A 26,869-nucleotide genomic window follows, 5' to 3' on the forward strand; every position below is an offset into this window, starting at 1 on the left:
TGAGTGTGAAATACAAATACTGTTCTTTGGATGCTGCATATAGGACTGCCATAGACCAAGCTTGGAATTTAGTGTGTCATTAATTGGAGAATTAGACCTGATCTACCTTCCTTACTGAATATTCAGTGACTCAATGTTGAAAATACCTATTCCTATGTAAATTCACAAGCACTTACAAAGGCTCATTTAAAGAATTATATCAATATCACTGCCCTCTTGGACTAGAAGATATTACACTAACATGCTAATATAATGCAGATTTATAGAAGTAAAGATCTGTCTGTTGACCCTTTATTTATATTCAGTCCTGTAGATAAGACACTAGATTCTCAACTTTGCCACACTATTATCCTGAGAACACGGCTCAGAAATTATTATAAGTGTTGCTGTTAAGATTTGTAACTCTTTAGTGAATTGGGTTATGATCTACTACTTACTAAAGGTGCAGAGTACAAAGAAAAGGTACTTAATAATGCAGAAAAAAATCCCTCTAATGTTCCCCATGATTGGGAGAAAAATCCAAAGCAAAAATCTAATATACATGCAAATCAATGTTGCAGAGAAAATACTTTAAAATACTCAGGCCTTATGTCAACCCACAGTGAAAGCGGACAGAATGGCATATTTTTCCTGAGATTTAACATGAAAAAAACCAATAATTTAACTACATAGAGGTATATAGTACAGTTGATGTTGCTTAAAAGAAAGATTCTCAAACTAATCACTTAATAGCTGATTCTGGGGTAAAAAATACAGCTATATCAGAGCATTGCTGTGTTCTGGTTAGCTAGTCTGTTGAGGAACTCTTCTACTCAATGCTTAGGCGGTGGGTTTGGGCATTTTTGTTTGTTGGGTTTTTTCGGAGGCGATGGATTGTGGGGTATTCTGTGCATAGAAATCACCACATAAAGATGGAGAACATACACATTAACTACAGCATTGCTTTTATGAGATGCTGATGTACCCAGAAAGATCTACCATTGCAGAAACATAAGATATTTACAACACGGTCTTGAGTTGAACCTTTTTGGGACATGAATCTTTCTCAGCTGACCAGAACTGACCAAAATGATATTCCATACTGTATGGCATCATGCTCTGGAAATCTGGAATACCATTGTCCAGTGCAGTAGAACTTGGTCAGTATCATATATGTGATAGCATGAAGTGCTATAATATTTTCAGTTGTCTGCATGCTCTAAAAACTATTATCTGGAAAAGTTTCCTTTATCCAATGTTCTAGCTGTTTGGCACTGTAACAAATGTTATGAAAAAAATATCATTATATCATTCAAGAATTCTTTTATTTATAAATAGTTGCTCCACAATATTGGGAAATAAATTAGTCATAAATAATTACAGTTTTATCATACTAATAGGGTATGACCTAATCTGTTGGTTTCAATGCTAATTCAATTCTCTTCATTTTACTGACATTTCTTCCTTCCTGCCTTTTGTCTCTGGCCTCCAGGTTCATAGATGTCCTGATGTCCATACTGGAGTCTCAGATCCTCATGCATCTATCTCTGCAGCTCTATACTTTTTAATCTCCACAGAGTTTCTTTTACATACAGACAACATACAAAAAATTTGGATTTATTATGATGTAAAACAAACAAACAAACAAAAAAAAAATCCAGACCCCTACTTATTTTTTTGTTGTATGTTAATGGAAGACATAAATTTGCTTTTTTTGGCTCCTTGGTAGCCCAGCAATGGTGATACATAAAAAGAAGAAACTATCATGCATGATAGCAGAGAAAGAAGAACAAAGATCCCTTTTATCTTCTACATTTTTATAGTTTATTTTACAGTTACCATGGATGGGAGTGTTAAGGCTATATGAAGGTTTTATTTATATTCCTAGTCTATTTTAGTGGTTTCTACTCTTCCTGGAATGCCTTCTGACAGATCGTAACTCCATAGACAAGCATGTATTTATTGGGGCTTAAGCACTATCTAAAATAACATCATTGCTTAACTGCCATAGCAAAAGTTTTTAAAATGGAAGATGAAAGTTCAACTCTCACTGACTTGAAAATTATCCTTCAAACTAGGTCTAAAGAGAGGTATCATTCATCATTAGATTTTTGGTGTTGAGTAAGCAACAATCTATGTTATATTATGTTTCATGAAAGCAGTAAAAGTGAGAGAGCCTGTACAGTGAGTGGTACTTTGCTGTGTATCTGATGTAGTCTGCTCATATTGCCTGTTTTCCTGGTGGAACAGTTTTAAAAAATCTGTTAGTAACACTCATTCTTTAAAGACTTTGTTTCCAAACAAAATTTATTTGGCATAAAATAAAGTAGAGGTGATCACTTTCCATATTTATCTAACAAAATGCATCTTTAATATACATAATTTTTATTGCAATAACATGTTTATTATAAATTTGTAGTATCAAATATGTGTTACTTATGTGTTTCTCCTTCACTTGTTTCAGTGTAATCAGATACTGCTTTACTATTATGGATCTAGTAATATTTCTAGTATCTCTACATTTTCTGACATTGCTTTTAAGTCTTATTCTAAAAAGCTATTGAAATTTACAAATTTATTGTTAAAAATTACTTTATTTAATTCACCAGGGGAGAGCAATGGGATTAAAAATAACTGCTTCATGTCAATATTTATATAGGGAAATATTATTATATAGAATATTTTTTTTAACTTATTGCTTTATGAAGGAATAATTCTACCAGAAATTACTAAACTGTGCATCCATTGATGCATTACTATGTTACTGCTACTTCTTTAAGATATTATGTACTTCATTACTATGCTAGTTTTATTTAAATAGAAAATTTATTTAAATAGAAAATTTATAGAAAATATATATAAATATATATTACCATATATAAAAATATTACTATATAGCAATATTATATATTACTATATAATATAAATATTACTGCATTTTTTCATTTAGTTTTGTATCTTGAATAGTTTTTCAAAAATCTGTATTTTTAACATCTCCCAAATCATACCCACATACAGACATAAATACCCAATAAATACCCAATCTTTGGCTTTCTTTCTAAAAGTTCCAGTGCAACTGGAATCTAAGTTAGAGTTGCATTACCAGATTCTCAGTTTCCAGTCTACTCAATAGTATTTGTTTTACCTTGAGAAGCAGGAACTGCTCCCACAAATTATTTAATCCTAAACATGCTACACTTCTTTTTCCCATGGAAATGAGATTATGCCATCTCAGTTGCTCTACTCAATCATATATGTCCCTACGTAAGCAGCTGAATCCTACCCAAATTCTTAGATCTCTAAAATTCTGGAGTTGTAATTACGCCCTAAGCTGTCACACATTGGGAAACTATTTGATAAACAATAATTCCTTTTGAAAATGCAAACATTACTTGTAAAGCATCTCATTAATTTTGAATCAATGAAATAGTCAATAATTGAATACTTTTAAAAGTAGATAATATATTTTCTAAATTATCATTTAGTGATATAAAAAATATACCGGTGTCTGATAACTAATTTACATGTCTAGATTTTTTAATATTTTTATATTATTTATATTACTTATATTTATACATGTATTTTACTTCTAAGATTTACCATGTAGTAAGAAGACTGATAGATCAGTTTCTCCACAATTTTCACTCCAGTATTTTTAATTATTAGTATTTCTCATTACTACTTGAAAGTTACAGAGGCATCCCTGTATTTTTCCCAAGTAAATTTTTTTCCCCTTCCCTCTGACTTATGAGTTGGACTCTAGAGCAGTAAGCATGAAAGTGGAAAATCAAGCTGGGTCGAAGAAGCACGATGGGTCATTCCCTTTCTATGAAATATAGAAACAGGCCTTCGTGCAAACACATAGGGCCATTTGATATTTTGTCAGCAATATCTAAGATATTCTAGAGTATTTTATCCTATAACTCCCTAACTTCATGTATTCTCTTTCCACTTTTGAGTTTTGAAGTTAGTCTTTTAGGTATTCATTCCTGCACATACCAGTTCCATGAAAGCCACATTATAAGAAAGTATTCACTCTAATTTCAAGCATACCCCTCAGGTCCTTTAAAATGCATTTACATTACATATTTAGCTTTTTCAGAACAATAGGTTGAAGACTAATCCAATGTGTAAACTGAGACTTGGAAACTCTTTAGGTCTTCTACGGCCTTTCAGTCTGGGTAGAGTGAATCCTATCTACCCTAGGTGTATATCCTATGTAAATAAATCTAAGGCTTTCCCATCAGCTATTAATATTTTTATAGCATTTATAGCATTTTCACTCAGATGATTACAACTGGGACGATTCTCTCTTCCAAGAGGGGAGGAGGAAAAATATGTAATTTGCTTCCACTATAAGTCGTACAGGATTTTATGAGGTAATACCATGCACTGTCAGCCTCCTTCCCACACTGATCATCTTGAAGATATGTATTTGACTATGGAGAGTGAGATCAGTATATTTTCAAAGCCAAAACTTTAAATAGGAGCTTAGACGCACTTTACATAGTCCATGGAAAGAACAAGACTATTTAGAGCACCTACCTGAAAAGACTGCTGTTCTCTAATTATACTGACAGCCTAATTTTCTCACTGTGGCATTTAAACTGTTTCTTTTGGAAAAACAAGACAAGTACCAATCTTTTTTTTTTTTTTTTTTAATCACAGTTTCACTGGATTTGATATCTAAAATTCTAATTAGTCTATCATTGGTTCCATATTTCCTTTCTCTCCCCTCCTCTACATAGACTATTAAGTTCAGCAAAGAAACTGGAAAAGTGGATGCAGATGCTTCATAAAACTGCTGAATTTATAAACCACAATCTGTTTTACATTTTTCACCTCTTTGTTCTTCCAGTCTCTTTCTTCCTTCCCTATATGGATTTTGATTCTATCTTTCTGTTTGTCAGGTTTCACCTTTCCCATATTTCATTTCTGCCTTTCACTGCCTTTCTGGTGTGCTATTGCTCTTTCATATTCCATTCTGTTTTATGGACTACTCAACAGGGATATTAGAATCACTATTACTTTAAATAATAGTTTTGGATGCCACAGTCTGCCCTTTCTTTTTTGTACTTTAGCACCACTTATTTCAAACACTGCCATTAAAAGAGCTTTCACTCATCTTCCATTGGCAGCTTTGAAACTGCCTAAAATATGACTTCCTACACTATGGACTTTCACTACAAGGCCTGTCAACTTTTATTTCCTCATTTCTACATGTATCAAGTTCTATACACATGGTTCTATTGAAGATTATATGAAGACAGGATAAAGCGAATTGTATTATCTGGCTGTGACCTTAGTTACAATAAGGTACCCCTCACAATTTTTTGCTATGTCAACAAAAAGACATCCATGTAAAGGATGGGTGCTTATTTCCATCCTCTATACAAAATCCAATTCAAACTACTCTAGCATTTTTGCTACATGGATATAACAGAGCACACAGTTTAGAAAACAAATGAAAAAAAAATATTACTTCAGATTGACTTCCATACAAAGAGCACTCACTAAAATAATAACTTTATGAAATACTTAGAAAAAAAAATTAAAAGTTATTAAATTCTATTAACTAGGCTTCTCAGGTAAGAATATGATTATTACATAACTCCAAATAAAGAACACATTTCTAACACCTCCCAAACAACTGTACTTAATCATCCCAATTTAAACTTCTCTCCTCATTTTACATGTTGTTTACAAAAAGCCTGAATTACTTCAATATAAAAATTTAAATATTATTTTATAGTAAGCAAAAAACCCCTACAAATGGTCAAATTCCTAGTTTATTCCTTTTTTTCCTACTATAGAAAACATACCAGTTTTTCTACAGGTATAACCTCAACATTCCTAAATCTGTTGACCAAAAGCACATGTAAAACTATAGTCCAGAATTATTTTTTTAAACTGATCACCAAGGGTCTTCAATCATGGGTTCATCTCTTTTGTAACAGAGACAAATATTTTTTTCTATCAAGCATACCCTAATATTGTATTACTACTTTCCTGTAGTTATAGCTGCAGTCATTGCATTTTTACCACCCCTGGCAACAGTTCTGATTTTATAAAATTCTGGAACACTGGCAGAAGAGACATTACATGTATTTCTGCATGTAATCCAAATATTTTCTCACGTATTTTCTAATTTACAATTAAATTTAAACTTAGGAAAAAATTTTAAATCAGCAAGATATTTAGTGTCATGATGCCATCTGATATAGATTCCCATTGTTATTTTCTATTCTAAGACTTGTTTAACAGCAACAGTACACATGTATATTACAAGAGTCCAAAGACATAAGTGAAGGGCAGGAAAGCATGGTCATTTTGTGAGGTATTGACACAATAATACAATAAAGGACTTGCTGATTGCAACTCAGGGGAATGGACAGCATAACATAGAGTGTTGTGTGAGTCGACACAGGCAGGCAGCTGGAATAACCACAAAACCACCGCTGAAATGCAAAGAGTAAATTTATTTCCTATTTATTACCTTCCCAACCAGAGCAACATCCTGGCAAAGACACACAAGCAGGAACGTGGCAACTTATTCCAATCCTAGTGGGTGGCCAGGCTGCTGTTTGCACCCATTTATCCAGGCTTACCAATGTGCTGTGATCTCCTCTGTGCTTTTTATGACCGCTGAGCTTTGCTCTCTCTCCCAAAACAGCGAGCTCAAACATGTCCAAAAGAGTGTCTCCAAGTCTCTCCAAACACCTATGTTATCTCTACACAGAAATTTTACTTCTCAAAACAGAGATAAACAGCAGAAGGCGTAATAGACACATATATATGGGATTCCCACACTGTCATTCTCCAGGCCTTGCCATTCCCAGCTGCAAGGTCATGTCAGCAAATCTGCCATCCTCCTTGCCATTCTCCTGCTTTTAACACGTTCATCCCTAAATGTGTCTGCGAAAGAGTGAGATGTTAATGGGTCAAATATTTGCCCATTTGTGGAGGTGGTAGGGTTCTTTACTAGGCTGGGGTTTGTATCACCCAAGGGGGAGAAGGTGAATTTTTGTGTGGGTGCTGGTGAAGCCTCTGCTCCACATAAATCAGAGGGGGTGATCACCCACCACTGGACGCCAATAAGAAGCAGACCTTGTGGAGGCAGTATAGTTCTTTTTATCATGCTAGTGTCCTCCCTTACACAAACTGGTTCAGTTGTAAAACTCCTCCTCCCACTCTCTACCCACTTTACCTTGGAAGGTCCCATTCACACGGAACATTGACATTCACACATAGGCCTGGGAGTATTCATCCATTCTCATGGCTCAGCTATGCTGACGTGAAAGGCAGCTGTCATGTCATAAACCATTAAAGACCTGCCCCTGAAAGCACTCCCTGTCTCATTTCAGCGTAGATCAACATGTGATCCACAGTGTTGCAAAAGCCAGTGTAAAACTTCCCTCCACTGAATTCTGTGTTTCGTGGGCTTCCCCCACTCCCGACAGATCAAGACTGTGATCACTTCAAACAACAGACATCTACATTGCAGCAATCAAACCTCACCATTGGATCCACAGGTGGTAATATTTTTAACTTAACCTTACTCTTAACCTTTCTTTCTCTTTCTTTTGCACATACAATTTTCTAAATGTTATTTTTATATTTTTATATTGCTATATTACTACAGATGATAATAATAACCAAAATGGCTACATTCTTGCTTCCAATTACATCCAAATTGTTCTAAAATAAACCCTATATGTGCATATTTACAAACACCGATCTTTCATTGTCATCTAACTGCCCCAAGGGATCTATTAAGAGGAACCTGGGTTACACTCCCCTTCTGGAGCAGATCAAAACAGCGTCTTCCATTTCTATCTTTCATGACATTGTAATAATTGTATCATAACCAGTGGTTTTAGCAGAACAGATAATGAACAATTTAGTTTTCTATACCTTGTAACAACAATATTGTAAAACCGAGTTATTGTTACTGGTCAGAATGCTACCATAGCTTAAAAGTACTGAGTTTTCCATTTAAAATTACATAACCAAAGAATGCAGCACGTTTTAAAAATAATTTTTTCTTACCTAAGCCATGTCTATGTGTTGACATAGGTGGTAGCACAGTCCAAGCCTTGGTCTTTGGATTGTAGCATTCAACAGTGTTTAATGTCTTTAAACCATCCCGGCCTCCAATGACAAACAGCTTGTCATCGATGACAGCAACACCAAACTGAAGCCTCCTGCCATTCATTACTCCAGCCTGAATCCATATGTTTGTTCTGAGATCATACTTTTCAATAGTTGTAGCTCCTGATGAGACAAGCAGAACTACAAATATCAAAATTATAGATGCATTTAAATAAATGCTTAAAAGAATGACTTGATAATTCATCTGAAATGTAACTACTGCTTTATTTTAACATACACGTAACAATGCTTAATTTCCAAAGCTTAAATATGCTACAGAAAAAAATCAAGCTAATTATGAAGCTTTACTCTTTGGAACTAATTCTTTGGATTAAAATAAAAGGTTATAAATCCATGGAAAATAATTATTTTAGTATTCATTCATTCTGTGGAACAAAAGAGCAATGAACCAAGTGCAAACAAACATAAAAGCAATAGTTTTGTTAATTGAACTAAAGAAGTCATAATTTAAATTCAATTTGTATCCAAGTGTAGCAGAGGAACAATAATGTACACTACAAATGGATGTATTAAATTCCCTCCCAGTTTTATGAAGCCACAAGATATATGAAGCAAATTTTGCATTCAATTTAGAGACACATACTTATTTATCTTTTTGACCCTCATTTAAAACTGACAGCTGTAAATTCATTAATCCTTAGGTTTGAAAGAACAAAATATACAGATTATTTGATACTGTTTTTTGGGGGTTCTGCAGGGCATATTATAATGATGCATATTAATAAAAGTATAATGCTTTATATGTTGAATCTATTCATGCTAAGAGCTAGAACTGTAGCATATGAGTTCTGTAAAACTATTTATTCCAATAGTAAAGAGTACAGTTGAAAAGCTTTGTCATTCTGATTTCAGAAAATTGTACTTACATAACATACAGTCTTCCAATTAAGATCAGCTATATATTTTCTAATATTGGCTGAGATTATATTATATTATATTATATTATATTATATTATATTATATTACATACTGAGCATCTAATCCTGGAGTTCCTGGACTGCTTAAATTCTGTTTATCCAATAAGGTGCCTTACTATTTTCTAATGATGATGAGGATGATATAATAATAACAATAAAAAAAGCAACAAGAATAATAACAAAAATCAACACAAAGTGAAGTAGGTGTCAGTCCTATAAAATCATTATTATCAGGCACATGAATATAATACATTCTAGACTGCAATTCAGACAAGAAAAGAAGACCTCTTAAATTACAGTAATTATTTTGATTGCAATGACTGGAATAGTCGCATTCAAACTAGAAAAGTCTTTAAACAAAAAGGTGGTGGAACAACTGAAAGGTATTATCAGCAAAGATTTTAGGATCTCTTTAATTGCAGATTATAGAGAACTTCTTTTTATAATATTTAGACTGTTCTTCATTCCCATACATATGGTCAAATATTTGCACAGCTCAGACTATAAGAGAGAATAATCTTCTACCTTTCCTAGGAAGAAAATTGGGTATTTCTGGCAAGGGAATAGATTCTTTTCTTTATCTCAACTGTTTTGATCTTGAAAGTAAAAGTATTTTCTGCACCTAGGAGAGGAGGCAAAATCTTGATACCAGTAGCATTTTACTAGACAAATTAGTTTAGCTATTTAAGAGTCAGTTCCTCTGGGTATATAAAATCAATACCATATTAGAATATTGATTTTTCATCGATTTCATGGCTTGAATATATTTGCATATAATACTCTCAGAATGAAAGTATTATTATATTGCCAAATGTTGACATCACAAATTTGCTCTAGAACAGAATAAAAGTAGAAGCTCTAAAGCATCCAGGGGTGCACCAAACACAGCATAAACAACAAGGCCATTGCTTCATCTTGATGACAACACTTTTGAGCTACTTTTGCTAAAATCTCCTGTCACTGAGCAAAGACTACGAAATGTCTGTTTTCCCGTTTTTTAGGATCCTTAATTCAGAAGGACAGCAACGTCATTCTTAGAGTCTCTCACAGCCTCTTCTGCTAAATCTCTACTGACCTTGAAAAAATGACTTACAGTAAGGCTACTGGAGCTAAGAAATTCATAAACATCAAGATTTTGGTGAAATATTTTTGAATTCTGTTTTAACTTTAAGCAACTGATTATATTTTATGACTTTGGGTAGTAGTTCTGTCTTCGCCAGAAGTCTAAATGGATCATAGAATTGTAGAATTGTAGAAGCATTTAGGTTGGAAAAGACTTTAAAATCGTTCACCCTTTAACCCAGCACTGCCAAATCCTCCACTAAACCCCAAGTGCCACATCCACATATCTTTTAAATACCTTCAGGGATGGGTAGTCCATCACTTCCCTGGGAAATTCCAGTGCCTGATAACATTTTCAGTGAAGCAGTTTTCCCTCATATCCAATACAAACCTCCTCTGGTGCAATTTGAGGCCATTTCCTGTTGCCCTATCACTTGTTACTCGGGATAAGAGACTGACACCCACCTTGCTACAACTTCCTTCCAGGAAGTTGTAGAGAGTGATAAGCTCTTCCCTTAGCCTTCTTTTTTTCCAGGCTAAAGAATGTCAGCTCCCTCAGCCACTCCTCACAAGACTTGTACTCCAGGCCTTTCATCAGCTTCACTGCCTTTTTCTGGACACACTCTGTGAGCTCTAGGATCTCCTTCTTGCCCAGAACTGGACATAGGATTTGAGGTGTGATCTCACCAGTGCTGAGCTCAGTGCATACATAATCAATAGCTACACTGCAGAACGAGGAGCCACTCTTTGCTGCCCAGTCTGGAGGGACTATAGGGTACCCCGTGGACATGTGCAACTAGCAGAGAGACAGACAGAACCCTATCCCCAATCTCTTTCATCACTTCTAAGGTGTGATCAGTATCTAGGGTTTTTAAACCACCATGCTGTGGTGCAGTGAAGGAACAGTCACTCACCCAGATGCTGGATCCAGCAACAAGAAAAAATTGGTAGCATCACATGCCAGCTGAGATAAGAAAGTCCTCTCCTCTCTGCCATGACTAGTAGGTGGCAGTCAGCAGAGCCAACTCCTAACTGAAGCAACTTCCAAACTGTGCAAACTCAAAGAAATAAACAATGTTGGTTGATGTTGCCTACCTCAGTCTGTACAGGCTGTGAAAGGATGTCTCAGCAATGTCAGAAATCTGTAGACAAGGACTTTTTCTAATCCCCGTGAACAAACCAAAGTAATTCTGATTACATGTTTCAGAAAACCAGAAAATCCAATTTCCCAAGAACATGAGGATGGAAGGAAGCAATTGGAAAGTGACTGGTATATTTTTTTATTGAAATTGCAGATACAGGTTTAATGTGAAGATTTGAATAAAATAAATAAAGGAAAAAATCATTATTCATTTTGAGCTGCAGTATATCTGCTGATTATGCAGAGACACACATATTTTCCTACAAAACAGAACAGGTGGAATACCACAGAATAAGTAACACACATAGACCCAAATAAAAATACTAACTAGATTAAAAAATACATGAAATTATATTTTAAAATGCATTCTATTATTGTTTCCTTCACTTGCATATCACTACTGGGTTTTGAGTGGTCTAATGGTAAAAAGGAAATAAATTATTTATTAGACGGCCTTTATGATACTGGGTATGAAACTGTAAAGATGAAAGAAAAGCAAATACACAGAATATTGAAGATTTTACAATAAAAGTACTACACACCCACGCAATTCCTCTATACACACAGGCATGCACAAACTGCTTTTTCAGATGGACAGAGCTCTAAAACAGACTAATTCCAGGATGTAGCACGGAAGACAGAGTATATGAAAAAGACATAGTGAGGTGAAACTGAGTCCATTTAATAGCTATTTGCATGATAAAGAAAAGTGTGGAGTAAATTAAAAAACTATACTATGACTGTGCCAGCACAAATAATTTCTGGTAAGAATATAATGTCTTGATGTTCTGGATACGTTTCAACTTTTTTTTTTTTCCTAACTTAAATTCTACTTAGGATCCAGCTGGGCATTGGATGAAATTAGTTCTGTGTATTGTGCATATGGGCATTATAAACCCCGATTAATCAAGGTCTATGAAGTAATGAGAGACCTACAGAGAAAGAAAACTTCAGAAATGAAATGCCATAGATGATCAGGGTAATTTTACATTAATGTCCAACTGCTGCTGACAGCTCCTCTGTGTATGCAGTAGGGATTAAAACGATCCTTCCACCCCATGTTTCTGATGAAAGAGTAAAGTACTACATCTCACAATTTCACCTTTATCTTCAGAGCAGTACACCATTGCACAATATAAATATCTATTTTCTTTCTTTTAGTTGTCATTTTTAAGCACATGAATTTGTGAAATTGTTTTGGTGAAACCTTTCAATTGATCCTCTAGTTATCTTGTATTAAACTTTGAAACTTCGGCTTTTGGTAAAATTAAGCATATTTCATTTCCTTGCTAATGACTTATAAATCAAGATTTTTGTAGAAACCTGATTGTAATTCTCGTATTTTTTGCATAATTGATGACTGAAGACTAATAATATAGCAAGGTCATTGAATGAAAAAGATAGCAACATTATTTGCAACTCAGTATTTTAAGTCAAATGCAGAAATACCTAGAAACCTGTCCTTCAAAGATATTTTTCAGTCTTTTTCATTAAGCTGATGTAGGCTATATGAAGTAATAAAGATTGTCTGAGACGATGAATGCAATGTATTTATTTTAGCTAGGTATAAATGGACTTTTCATACAAACAAAGTGAAAATTGCTTCAGAAGCAGGTGAAAATCCTAAACATCTCCCTTTTGCCAAATTATCTTTGTATTCAATGTAGACATTTCCACATAAAAGTACCTTTTTTTTTCCTTGTTGGTAGAATGATTCAGTATTTAAACCCATGAAGAAGGGTAGGAGTTCTACATTTATCATCAGAAAATGTCTACATTTTTTTTCCTGTAAGACTTTCTGCTGATTTTGCTATTACTAAAGCTGTTGCTGACATGTACTCTGATCATGTTGTTCAAGATTTAGAGATGCTGCTGTGAGTATGATGACCTTGATCTAGTGATCTGCAACGTTACACTGCAAACTGAAAAGATAGTGACTCAAGTGGAACAAATGTGACCTGAGGTTACTGATGCAGATACCAAGGAGAATATTTTGGTAAAGAAATAGCTATACAAAAAATGGTAGCATAGGGTAGCAGTTCACTACTCTGTAATAAGACTCCTAGAAATTCCTTTAAGCACTCCAAAAATCTATACCACATACACAAAAAGAATCTTACTTTTTTTAGTGAAAAAATATATTAAAAGGTCAGAAGGATTTGCCACATAGTGATAGGGGGAAAAAAAAATCAGGAAACCTTTGGGAATATTCAATTATTCTATATGAGTAGAATTCTCTAAAACCAATACAAGTCTTTTCCACTAATCTTTATATTTTTGAGAGTATCAGAACTGACAGCTTTTCAACAGTGATCTTAGGCAATGTCTTTGATGTTGTGCACTTTGTTTTATAATACAATGTTATGTTTTATTACATAAAATGATCATAATTTATTTTATATTTTTATGGAGTCTAAAAATTACAAAAATTACTTTTATTAATGATTTCTATCATGCAGGATGATAGTCTACCTTTGCTCAACAACAAAATACGTGCCTCTTCTTAAAACAGTTCTGGTCCCACTGAAAATTGTGCAAATAATGTGTTAACAATAAAACCAAAATTCTGCATGTGGACAAAAGCAAATGCTAGGGGAACTACATATTCTGAAGGAGGGGTGTGCACTCACTGGAGCTCCCACCAGTGGGAAGCAGGTGATGGTGACCTACACAGACTATGTACCTGTGTTTGTGTGTGTGTGTACGTGTGTCTGCGACTAGAATTTTGAGGGATTTGCTCAAGAAGAATGTAAAGAAATTTAAAGATGTAAATTTGTATTTTGTAAGGTTCTAGTATTGTAGTTTACCTACTGCATGATTGATATTGATTCTAAACACATTGTTCATCTGATTGGCAGTTCATTGCATACCATAACAAAATCAATAAGCTACTTCAATGATGATTTGGCTTAAACAATGTGAACAGAGCAGTTTGGTGCTGCAACCAGTTTCCCATTACCCCCAGGCTTCTTTCACTATTTTTCATTATAGATGTAGAGATGCTCATCCACACTGCTTAGCCCTTAGCTCAGTTCCTGGGAGATTCTGTTTTGTTTCAACTACTTCCCTCTAAGGTAAACCTGCTGCAAAGGGTACTATTCCTAACCTTCATGGGTAGGACCCAGGTAAGACTGACTGGATTCTATACGGTGCCATCTGTAGTCCAAAAAGATAATTGTTTTTATTTGGTTTTCCAGTTCAGAATGTTAAAAATAAGGTGAAAGCTCTACTGAAGATTACCTGGATGTTCTTGTGCTTAAAATAGAGACTTTTGGAGCATTTCCTAGAATTTGGCAAGGAGATTTGTGAGGTAGCTGAAGGTGCAAGATAGAGTTGAAGGACTGCACTGGAAGGTGCCACCATTTTTTAAGTAGTATCCACCCTGGTTATTGAGGGTGGTTCCAGCACTGAACTGTTTCCAGAACAAGATTCAGAATTTGTGGTGGTTTACTCAAAAGCCAATACCAGTAGGTGACAACCATTAATGCAACTTCGATGATCAGGGAACAGAAATTCACTAGTGTACAGAAAAATACGAGGTTTCTGATTGTATGGAAGTTCTCTAAATTATCCATCTGCCAGGCATGTGTCTTCTCTAGACCACATACAAAGTTTTCTTTTTTTTTTTATGTGCATTTTAATAAGATATATGATACCTGCACTAGAAATGTCAGACAACAGAATAAGATTCAGGGAAGTGATGAGGAGGAACAGAGGGTTGTTCTCAGGATAATAATCCCCCTAACACTCCCATGATGCAGAAGCCTCTTGTGCTGTCTGCATAATTCCCTAGTTTGTACCAACAGGTGTGAATTCCAGGGCAACAGACTGACAACGGAAGAATTTTGTGGTATGATAAAATTTATCTTGTATGTGATAACTTTGGCTCTTCTCTTACATTTGAAGCCACGGAGGCTTCAGAATAGATAACTTCAGGATCTTCTTTTTATTTCAAACTGTAACTGAATCAGCAGTTCCAGGAGATAATTACACTGAATAAAAAAAAAAAAAAAAAAAAAGCCAGAAATTTAGTGATATAAAATAGGTACTGAAAAAGTACCAGATGGTGTTAAAATATGGGTTGGTTCTTTTTCTATTCTGAAATGCACTGCTAAATCGAAGTACTATAACTGCTAATTAGCCTATGAGACTGAATGTTTTGGAACATATTGAAAATCATAGGGTGAAAAGAAAGAAGTAGTCATATTAATACTTATAAGAACTGGACGAGAAGAGAATTTTAGTGTGATTTATACATTTAATTATCTCATTAGTGATTAGCCAGTATATTTCATATTCCTCTGGTGAAATAATTAGCCAAGCTCTACTTTTACTGTACAATTACATTAACATGTTGCAGAATCACAGAACAGTTGAGGTTGGAAGGGACCTCTGGAGGTCATCTCTTCTCTGAGCTGAACAGTCCCAAATCTCTCAGCCTTTCTTCACAGGAGAGATGCTCCAGTCCTTTCATCACCTGTCTGAGATGCTGTTAAAGGACTGAGCAGTATTTCCAGTGAGATCTGACCAGAGTGAGGAAGATGTAAGCAATTTGATGACTGAAAAGAAAAGGGATAGAGGAGTATTTAAACCTCAAATAGTGGTATTTTGACCATCTTTTTTCTGATAACTGCCCAGGAAAAGACTGTATCCTTATTCTTGATGTAGCCCCAGTCCTCAAAGAGATGCACTGCATTGTCTTAGTAGCAAGGTATGTAAAGTGACCTCTCATGCTACCCTCTGCCAGGGGGGAGATCTACTGGGAACATCTCTCACCTCTGCAGTGAGTATTGAGGCAAATCTTTCTCAGTGCCTTCAAGAGAAACAAAAAGCAAATGAAAACAGGGAAAAATAATCCCTCATATCTTCCTCTTTGATAGCAGCACATGCTTTAAAATTCCTGTGCAAGGTCTGCCATGGAGCAGACAGTGGATAGAGAGGGTGGCTGCTCTGTACAGCTTCCTCTGCTCCCTAGATCTACTACCAGGGATCAAATCTGCACATGCAATATTGCTGTTTCCAAATACCTGAACAACTGTTAGGCAGATGTTTGGGGTAAAATGACCCCAGGCACTTTTCTGCCAAGCTGCTGTCCAGCTGAGTGGCCCTCAAACTATAGTGGTTCCAGGGGCTGTTCCTCTTAAGGCACAGGACTCTGTGCTTCCCCATGTTGAACTTCATGAGGTTACTTCCTGTTATTTCATGGATTATGGTTTCTCTCTCCAGAATGTTTTGTTTCTATCTGAATACAAGAAATACATATATTTCTCTTTGTAGTTTATCAAACGTATATTCAATAATAAACTCGTGGGCTATTTAAAAAGTATACATTTCTGCAAAAGATTAATTCTCTCAAAATCCATTGTCTGGTTTTCTGTTTTAAAAAGTAGTGGATCTCTTTTTTTTTTCTTTTTTTTCTTTTTTTTTTTTAACAGCTAACTTACGTCTTTTCTGTTTAAGGAACCTAAAAGGCAAAGTAAGTTTCAATGCATATTTGCAATACAGACACTGAAAATTTTAGTTATTCATTCTGCATAGCCTGCCTGCCACTTACTGTGGTACTCTAATTTTCTCAAGAAAACCCGCCATGATAACATTACTATGCTATCTTGATTATTCTAACAAGAGTATACTTCTCTGTGTTGTTGTTCCTGTTTATATATTCCATTATTATTTTCCTGTTGAGTCTTCTACAAAGCATGAAAAATGAAAACAGAGTTGGTCACTGGTACAATGTTGAGCTAAAGCTAATGTAATCTTACTTGTTAGTGCCTTTTAGATTTAAGGTAAATTGCTTTCCATTTCCAGTGTTTTCCATTGCTAGCTAGAGAATGTCTGGGAAAACACTGGATTATGCCAGCACACATTTTTATGTTTAAAAAAAAAAATCTTTAAATGTCTCAATATTTTGAAAAAATTAATTCCAGAAAGCATAAGAAAGAACAGTGAAATATATTACATGGAACTGAGTAAACACAAAATCATAGAATCACTGTGGTTAGAAAAGACCTTTATGACTGAGTCCAACCCTTAACCCAGCACTGTGGAGTCAACCACTAAACCATTTGTGTCACATCTATGTATCTTTCAAATACCTCCAGGGATGGAGACTCAACCACTTCCCTGGGCAGCCTGTTCCAATGCTTGACAACTCCTTCAGTGGAAAAAATTTTCCTAATATCCAATCAAAGCCCCCCCTGATGAAATTTGCAGTCATTTTCTCTCATTGTATTGCTTGTCACTAGGGAAAAGACACCAAATCCCACCTTGCTATAATCTCCTTTCAGGTAGTTGTACAGAGTGACAACATGTCTCCAGAGCCTCCTTTTCTGCAGCTGAAACAATCCCAGTACCCTTAGCTGCTCCTTCACATCTATCTCAGTAAAATTACTCACTTCTGGTACTTGGAAACACTGGAGTTGTTTGGCTGAGATAGAACTGCTACTTAAAGAGAGCAGACAAGATTTCAGCGTAGAACTGTAGGCATCTAAATAAAAAGTGGTATACAGACAGCTGCTTGGAATGTCAGAGGCACAATTTATTTTGGCTTATTGTCCTCCTGAGGTATTTTAAGGCTATGACTACATGATTCTTTAAGATAACAAATGTCCTCATGGAAAAGACAGGTGAAAACAAATTAGCACCAAAGGCAGAAGAAACTCATACAGAGTAGTGGTAATGACATATAAGTCATGTTATGAGTAAAAAAAGTAGGATTGCAAGAAGAACCATCAATTTCTCACTTCTCAGTTCTTTTGTTTTGTGGAAACATCTATATATGCCATGGTTAACCACAGCATGTTTGTTTATGTTCCTGCTTGACAGGGGCTGCTCCTGGAGTCAGACCGGGGCTGATATATACACATACATAAGTATTCTTACAAATTATGCACATTTTTATAAAACTTTTCAAAAAGCACACCAGGGAGAAATATTCAGTAATAAAAACTTTGGACTTTTCTTTCTTTTAAAGGAAAATACTCTATCTTCTTAAGTAGATTTTGCTGTTTGTGTATTATACAAATACAGGATTTTAAGCACTCACATTCTGAAAATTAAAGACAGCTACCATACACTGTATATTTTGAATGAAAATGCAAGTAAGATGAAGATAAGATGTTTACTCAAGATAGGTTTGTGCATCAAATGGATAGATAATGAATGCTGTCAAATGTTTTATGTATGTGAAGACAAAGTGGTTTGTAGCAATTTCTACAACTTGCAAAATACCATATAACAATCTGGATGGATTTTACTGTCTTCTTTTTTTTTTCTTCCACAGTATTTACAATAGGTTTTTTGAATATATAAAATTAAAATAAATAAAATTTAAATGAAATCTGCTTTGAGAAATGTCTTGCTAGAAAAAATGAAACAAAACAAACAAACAAAAAAAAAACAAAACTAAAAAAGCCCAGAAAAACAAAGACATCTCCAAAATTCACTGGAACAAGAGTAACATTATGTAGCTATGTTAGATGACATTCCTATGAAATAATAATAATAAATATATATATGTAATAAACCACATTTGATAAATCATATTTGTGAAGCAAAAAGAATTATTGCAATTATTAAAAATAGATTAAAGAAAAGGAAAAATATGCAACATGGGTGTATAAGAAAAAATAACTGGAGACCTCAATTTCATATTTCAAAAGGTTATTTTTTTAATATATCTGTGGCAATAGCAAAGATCTTTCTAAAAGTTATTTTAGATAATAATGAATAATAATAATGAAAGGACTTTTAATATTGCTTGATACAGACTAATGATGAACCTCACCTGTTTACCATCAGGGCACTTTTTGCAGCAGGTTTTATATCTAGTCACAAGATTAATGAAAAGCACACATTTAATATCAGTGTTTCAGTAAATTGACTATTCCATCTTCTTATTAAATGACCTGCCTCATTTTTATGGAAGAGTTTCTTGCTCATGCAACTTTTCCTTTCTTATTCCCTTGTACTTACTTCAAGACTTGGATTCAGTAAACAACTAATCTAGGACTTTGATAAACTTGTCCAGGACTATTCCAAAAATAATATATACCAATGGTTTTAGATCATGGTTACCATAATGCTTTTATTTTCTTTTTCCGCAAGTTCCCCTTGTCCCTTTTTATTCTAACTGCTACCTAGTGAGACAGGCTAGGACACCTCATGAGAAATTAATCAGCATTCTGACATCACTACAACACTGCTTGATTATTGACACCAATCTCTGCTTGCTGCATATTTTCCTGCTCATAATTTTCCATATCACCATCTCACATAGACCATATACATCATGTTCTACCACTTGGCTTCTGCTCTGTGTTTGGGATTCCAGGATGGCTGCAGGAAGCCAGTGCTTAATCATTCCTAAAAATTGTTGTATGCCCACTTCTTGCAATTAGTCATTTATTTCAGTCTATCATCCTTCTTTATGTGTGGACTTTTGTATACTACTAGATGATTAAATCCTGCTAATCCAGATTAGAGAAATCAGTGTGATAATATTAATGGGTAAAGTGAATGGAACTTTGTCAGAAGCACATACCCCCAATCTATTAATGCATCCCAATCAATATATGTCGGCATTAATTCAGACATATAGAGAAAATGTGTTTCTTAGATGCACCTTTAAAATTAAATTAATAAATAAGCGAAGGTGTGTGGAAACAGATTTAAATTATTTTAGTTCATCTAGGAAATTAAAATTACAAATTTATCTAACTTTGATACTTTCTATCCATTTAGTACTATGCTGCATTAATTTTTCACATCAGGCAGAATTCCAGTTGCTGTTTGCTGGAGTTTAATTATCACTTGGTTTTTATGGAAAGGAAGATAATTATAGAAGACATTTCAAAACAAACTTAGCATGCTAGGCTACATTTTATGTGACAAGCCACATAACCTTCAAATGCTTTCATAATATTTGCACTTAGACACTATTTTATATGCTAGTTAATAAATTGCTAATTTGTCTAGCTCATCCAATTATTTGCAACAGTTTCACATTTGGTAGCAAACATCAGGAAGCATTAAAAATACATCATTGTAAATTGCAACCCTCCATATCAGCCTTTCAGTGAAGAAAGTTGTGGGGGAAAAATAAATTTTTAATTATTGAGAAGAGATAATACAGTATCAGTATCATCTCCCAGCCCAAATATTCAGGCTTGCTTTATGAACTCAGTGACTCTTCCAAACAGGCAAACAGCACTCAGGTCTCCTGAACGGACGTATGGAAACAAGACTCACTGGGCACAGAAGCTAGTCAAGAACACAGCAGGATCACAAGAGGGATGAGCTGAACAGATTCAAGCTGAGATGGCACAGCTGCAGAGCCTGGGTGACTGGGAATACACATTGCATCAGCTGTAACACAGGCTCCTGTTATGCAGATGCTCCTCTGCCATACCAGGCCTCTTCTCAAAGCAGTTTTTATCTGCTGTAAATGCATAAAAGTCCTGGTAGTTTTCAGTCAGAAACAGAGGGCTAAACCTCTGTTGCTCTGTGTTTTCTCCTGCTGCTACAAAAATGAACTGCTTCTGCCTGACCTGCATCTGCAAAATAGTCTGTGTGTTGATGTGGTAATGGTGCTATACTTTGTGCTGTCTTCCTAAATATTTCTGTATTTTTATTGAGGAACAGATACTAATAGAAAATGAGAACAAATACAGCTGCACTCAAATTGAGTTTACTGTCATTTGCTACCTGAATGCTTGTGTATTGTAATTTGTCCTAAGTAAGAGAAAATTTGTATTTTATCATCCAGAGACAATGTTCTGTGCACACCCTCGCCTAACATTTAGCTACACAATTGTTTATAAATGTTACAAGGACAAAAATAATCTGCAGCTACTTTAAGAATATATATATATATATATATATATATGTATTGATTGATTCTTTCATCAACAATTTCTTATTGTCATGGAATCACTGAATATTTGGGTTTGAAGGTCCCTAAAGATCATCTTTCCACCCCCTGTGCCATGGGATGGGACACGTTTCACTAGACCACATTGCTCAAAGCCTCATCCAGCCTGGCCTTGAACACCTCCAGGCATGGGACAACTTCTCTGGGCAACATGTGCCAGTGTCTCACCATCACCCCCAGTAACTAATTCCTTCCTAGTATCTAATCTAAACCTACAATCTCAGTTTAAAGTCATTGCCCCTTGTCCTATGACTACATGCCCTTGTAAAAACTCTCTCTTCAACTTTCTTGTAGGCCCCTTTAGGTATTGGAAGGTGACTTGTTATAAGGTCTCCCTGGAGAATAAATAGCCACAGCTATTTAGTGAAACAACTGCAACAACACCAAGACGCAGTTGTGAAACTGAAGACATAATTTTATAAAAGACTTTGTTCAAGTACAGTTTATATAATATTAGAACTAGTGTTTCTGAAGGCTTGGTCTTCAGTCTAAATATGGACGTGAAAATTTAAGTGCTGTGCAATTATTGGTTAATATCACAAAAAAGAAAAAGCCTTTTTGAGTATATAAGCTTATAATATGGCTAGTTTTAGTTCAAATATTTCGGTTCATTCCATTCAACAATTCAGTGGATTAAACTTACCAGAAATGAAAGCACAACCTATCATCATAACTCTTATTCCCAACAAATAACAACAAAATGCTTTAATAAAATTTCCTCTTCTTCCTATTTTTCTGTACAGAAAAATGGGGGTAATTTCACCTTCCTTTATGACAAACTAGCAATCTAGTCAAAGCCAGTTATCCTTTTTCTCTAGAAGACTTACAGATTTCTGCACTGGAAGACCCATGAATCATCCACAATATTTTAGACAATTACTTAAGGATGGAATACACTGCATATCAAACTGCCTTTTTTCATAGGTTAAAGAAACTGAGAGAAGTATTTGACTTATAAAGGAAAAATAATTTCTAGACGTCTATAACTAAGGTATATTACTATCATTCTATTTTTTTTTGCTAATTTTTTTTCTGAAAATTATAATAATTTTGAAGAAAGAATGAACTCAAAACTCAGTTTCTTTTCTCGAACTGTATTATGCTTTTCCTTAAATATCCATAGATTTTCATTGGACCAAAAGTCTTGACAGCATTTCTTGACTGGTTTAAACACCCCCTCACCAATATTGGAACAGAAAGTTATTTCACCGTTTTCTGACAAAGAACATGTGAAGTATAATTCATAAAGCAACAAATATCCTATAATACCTTTGTTGTTATCCATTCCTCCAACAGCGTAAAGTGTTCCAACTGTAGATTTTCTAGGCTTAGTTCTTGGACTTTGCATGAGAGTTCTTCTTTCTGGTAAAAGATGGTATTTCATGGCTTCCAGAATAAGCTTCTGGCATTCTAGGTCATCCTTAAAAAGTGCATGATTTTCCAGGTCAGCCAGTATCTGTGAATGACATTAAATGAATATAAAATCCTATAAATTCCTAGAAAAGCAATACCATGCAATGAGAGACAGACACAAATGGATGTCACAAGTATATTTCTTCATGCTAAAATACAGTTATGCAGGGCTATTTTTTCTTGGAATACAGACAAAAAGTAAATAGTTAATTAAACATATAACATATGCAAACTGTTTTGCAGTTGCCTAAAGACAGGAAGCTAGATTCCTTTTAAGAAGTCTCAGCTATTTCATATGGGCTTCAATGGCTGCAGAAGAATGCTAGAATGTCCTTTGTCAATCTATCAGCCTTTGGCAGATAACATGTTTTCTGTGACATCTAAAATATTAACAGCTGGCACGTGTAGACAGTTGTCATCTGCTTCTGATTTTAGGCATCAGTCATGAAATGAGTCTATGGTTGAAAGAAAGGCAATACATGCTACAGCCCCTGGTATCAGCAGATCGAGAGCAGCCCTGCCAGGAAGGACTTGGGGCTGCTGGTGGATGAGATGCTGGACATGACCCAGCACTGTGCACTCACAGCCAAGAAAGCCAAACATGTCCTGGGCTGTATCCAAAGCAGCGTGGGCAGCAGGGCAATGCAGGGGATTCTCCCCCTCTGCTCTGCTCTGGTGAGACCCCACCTGCAGTGCTGCATCCAGCTCTGGGGTCCCCAGCACAGGAAGGACATGGAGCTGTGCGAGCAAGTCCAGGGGAGGGCCACTGAGATGTTTAGAGGGATGGAACAGCTCTACTATGAGGAAAGGCTGAGAGAACTGGGATTGTTCAGCGTAGAAAAGAGAAGGCTTTGGAGTGACCTAATTGCAGCCTTCCAAGACCTGAAGGGAATTTACAGGAATGATAGGGCAAGATTATTTACAAGAGCATGTAGTGACAGGACTAGGGGGAATGGTTTCAAATTGAAAGAGAGTAGGTTTAAATTAGATATTACGAGGAAAATTTTTTACTGTGAGGGTGGTGAGGCACTGGAACAGGTTGTTAAGAGAAATTGTGGATGTCCCACCCCTGGAGGCATTCAGGGCCAGGCTGAATGGGGTTTTGAGCCACCTGATTTGGTGGAAGGTGCATCTGCCTATGGTAGGAGGGGTGGAATGAGATGATCTTCAGGGTTCATTACAACCCAAACCATTCTATGATTCTATGATTCTGTCATTCTGTCATTCTGTGATAAAGGTTTCTGTGTATTTGTGTGTGCCTGTTCTGGTTATTATTCAATTAACATTACTAAATAAGAATATTAAAAGTATGTGTATAAACAGGGGTGCTAGGCATATTTCATAACACTAAGTTAATTTTTATCTCATAATGTTTAGATTTTTCATGTATTCTTTTTGTGATTTTTTTCCTTTAAAGTGTTCAGCACACTGCTCAGGAGACTATAAAATCAAAGATCTGAAAACAAACCATGTCCAGATTTTAAGCAGGATGATGCTTTCTCTTGCAAAATGATTTAACACACATTTAGGACTACTGAACCAAACAGAGTACTCTGTCAACATTAACTAAACAGAACACAGGCACAAGAGAGCTAAGAAATCAAATTACCAGTTTTCTCTGCACAAATTTGAGGTAATATTAAGTTACATAGACTTTCTAATGCTTAACGGAATTAATGAAATTGATGGCAAAGGTTTTTGTGGCAAGCTTATTATATCAGTAAGGATCAAAGTCCAACTATAAGATTGGTGACTTCTTTTTAGACTGCTTTTTAGACTGACTCCTTTACACAGAGGTCCTTAGGCTCTTAAAGCAAATATTCATCTTTGAAATCTTTCAACTGAGTTGCCAGGTGTTTCAAATAAAGAAGAAATAATACATGAACACTGTTCTGTCACAAAATTCTGAGACTTAATTCATCAACCACAAATAAAAGCTTAATCTCTTTTTCTTTCAAGTTAGAAATTCACCTTAAAAATGAATAGGAAGTGGAAAAAATAATGGAAAAATTATAAATAAAAAATTTAAAATGGACAGGAACATTTGTTCATTTCCTAAAAAAAGAATAAATTATTCATTCCTCTCTCCTATTCACTTTTTGCAGAACATGGGCTAACTTGTGATAAACAATGTATTTCTGAATCTCCTAAAGGCTAAAACTTGTGAATAGCGGAAAAAAAAAAAATTAAATTGAAGCTACTATTTAGTAACCAGAAGTTATATAAAGCTGTTTCATGTTGTCTAAATTTCAATAATCTGCTTCAAAGTTTTTCTACTCCATAGTTATCTTTCCTGATTATGTCAAAACAATCAATATATCTTTATTAAATCAGGATGCACTTGACCAGGAAATTCAGTTAGTAAGGATGTTTCCCTGGAAACCATATTATGTTCAGCTTTCTTTTCCATGTCTATGACATCCTTCATTAAGAGAGAATTGTATCTAACATTAAATAAATATTGCTGGGCTTTGTAACATGGAAATTCACAAAGCTGTAGCTTCTCAAAAGACTACAATACCAGCGCTACGCCAGCATAGTTAATTACCATTGCTAGAACTTCTTGGACTAGAAATATCCTGAGAATTTTTTGTAACTTCGTGTCATCATGTTTCTCATTTTTCCCAGTTAAAATCTTCAAAAAGTCCTTTGTTAGATATACTTCCAAATGACTTTCAGCACCATGCTGCAGGGAACAGGCATGTTCAACTCGGTGAAGCACATTCAATTTGAGTTCTGGAGTGCAAAGTACTCAAGTACTGCCAAAAGGAAAGTCAAGTCTAATCAGCACAAAAGGAGTAGTTTGGTACCAGCTCAGTGACTGACAGTGGGTGCACCATGGGACTGCACTGATTGCTGCCTGCCTTGCTGTTACCCTCAGCTCTCTCCTTCCTGGAGGAGCAGCTCTGCATTTGCTGCTTCCTGACAGATCTCCCCAGATCCTCTGTTATCCCAGTGATTTGCTGCTATGATAGTGGGGATCTGAATACTTGATTTGAATGATATTAAGCAAAATCATGCATATTCTACATAAACGATCATCTGAGACATCTGGGATGAAATTCAGCCACTGCTAGGGAAAAAGGGGATACCACCTACCTGGAAAGAAAATGACCTCTCCTTTCCTTTACTCCACTCTTGGAAGAGACTACAAGGCAATGGAAGAGGCAAAGAGCTGCCTCACCAAAGCTTTCATAGTGACCTCATACTTCTGAAGAGGCACAGAACACCTCCTGGTTATTTAGACAGAGCTTTCTACCTTGTGAAAAGTGCAAGGTGTGACAATATGCACTCAGTCAGGATGAACTAACCTCAGATTCCACCTTGATATGTGCCTCAGACACAGTAATTATCCAAAAGGGGTGATGGTGAAACACCATTGGATTCCTAACTAAAAGAAAAAACATGGGTATTTCCTCCAGGACAAATATCAGGTCTATAAAAGTGAACAAAGTGAGAAAGTACTCCCTGCATGCCAAAATTAAACACTAAGCACATGCAAAAATTTTAATCTGTAATCCAGTAGATAGATGCTTACAAAAGAGGGACAGCATCATTCCAAATAATGCATTATGTGGTCTCTATCTGCCCATGTGTGTTTATTATGATTTAGAGTCTTGAATAGTCCTTAACAACATATAATTATTCTGTACACTGATTAGTATTGAACTTCATACCCAAACACATTAATTTTTTCACAGACAGAAGGCAACTTCCAGTTCTCTAAAAATTATGCAGTATCTAGATGCATTCTCCCTCTGAAAAGCCCTAAAGTGTTCTGTGCCCTTAGAAACTTACATGCCAATGTCATGTGGAACAGAGGATTAGAATTATCTTAATAATATTAATAATGGTAACAGAAGAACCAAAAGTTAAAAGTCCTTTAAATGAATTGTGAATTAATGAAATGTGGATTTTCATGCCACGTTTCATTTAAGAAAGCCCATAAGTCTCTTCCTTGATCCAAAATATATCTGGAGTCACTTGACAACCTTGAGTCAGAGAATCACATTACCATATGAAACAAATATCTGAAGAATTAATGACCTAAAGTTTGCACTTTGAATGTTTTTCAAGAGAGATGTTTGATTAGCCGTCATTGTCCTTTTATGAGTCTTCTTCTATGTACAGCTTTTTTACGGCTGGTTATTGTTGATGATCACAGTAATGCAGCTACCAGGAAAGAATGGAGACTTCTGAAACGTAAGGTCATGATTGTTCTTTGTACAGATTAAAATGAAAAGCAAATAAAGG

The 26,869-nt window shown here is 35.2% G+C and overlaps 1 protein-coding gene across 2 annotated transcripts in view; it reads right to left on the reverse strand.

Annotated features, from left to right (window-relative positions):
* Positions 1–26,869, reverse strand: part of KLHL1 (kelch like family member 1) — a gene marked incomplete at both ends in the record, with an annotated part of 190,081 nt that overhangs the window by 24,119 nt on the left and 139,093 nt on the right. For both annotated transcript variants that reach the window (XM_082279274.1, XM_082279273.1), the window contains 2 exons: positions 8,029–8,253; positions 22,472–22,658. In XM_082279274.1, coding sequence (XP_082135400.1) covers positions 8,029–8,253; positions 22,472–22,658 — 412 coding nt within the window. The remainder of the gene's footprint in view (positions 1–8,028; positions 8,254–22,471; positions 22,659–26,869) is intronic.

This window comes from Coloeus monedula (genome assembly GCF_965178545.1).
Source record: "Coloeus monedula genome assembly, chromosome: 3".
Lineage (NCBI taxonomy): Eukaryota > Metazoa > Chordata > Aves > Passeriformes > Corvidae > Coloeus > Coloeus monedula.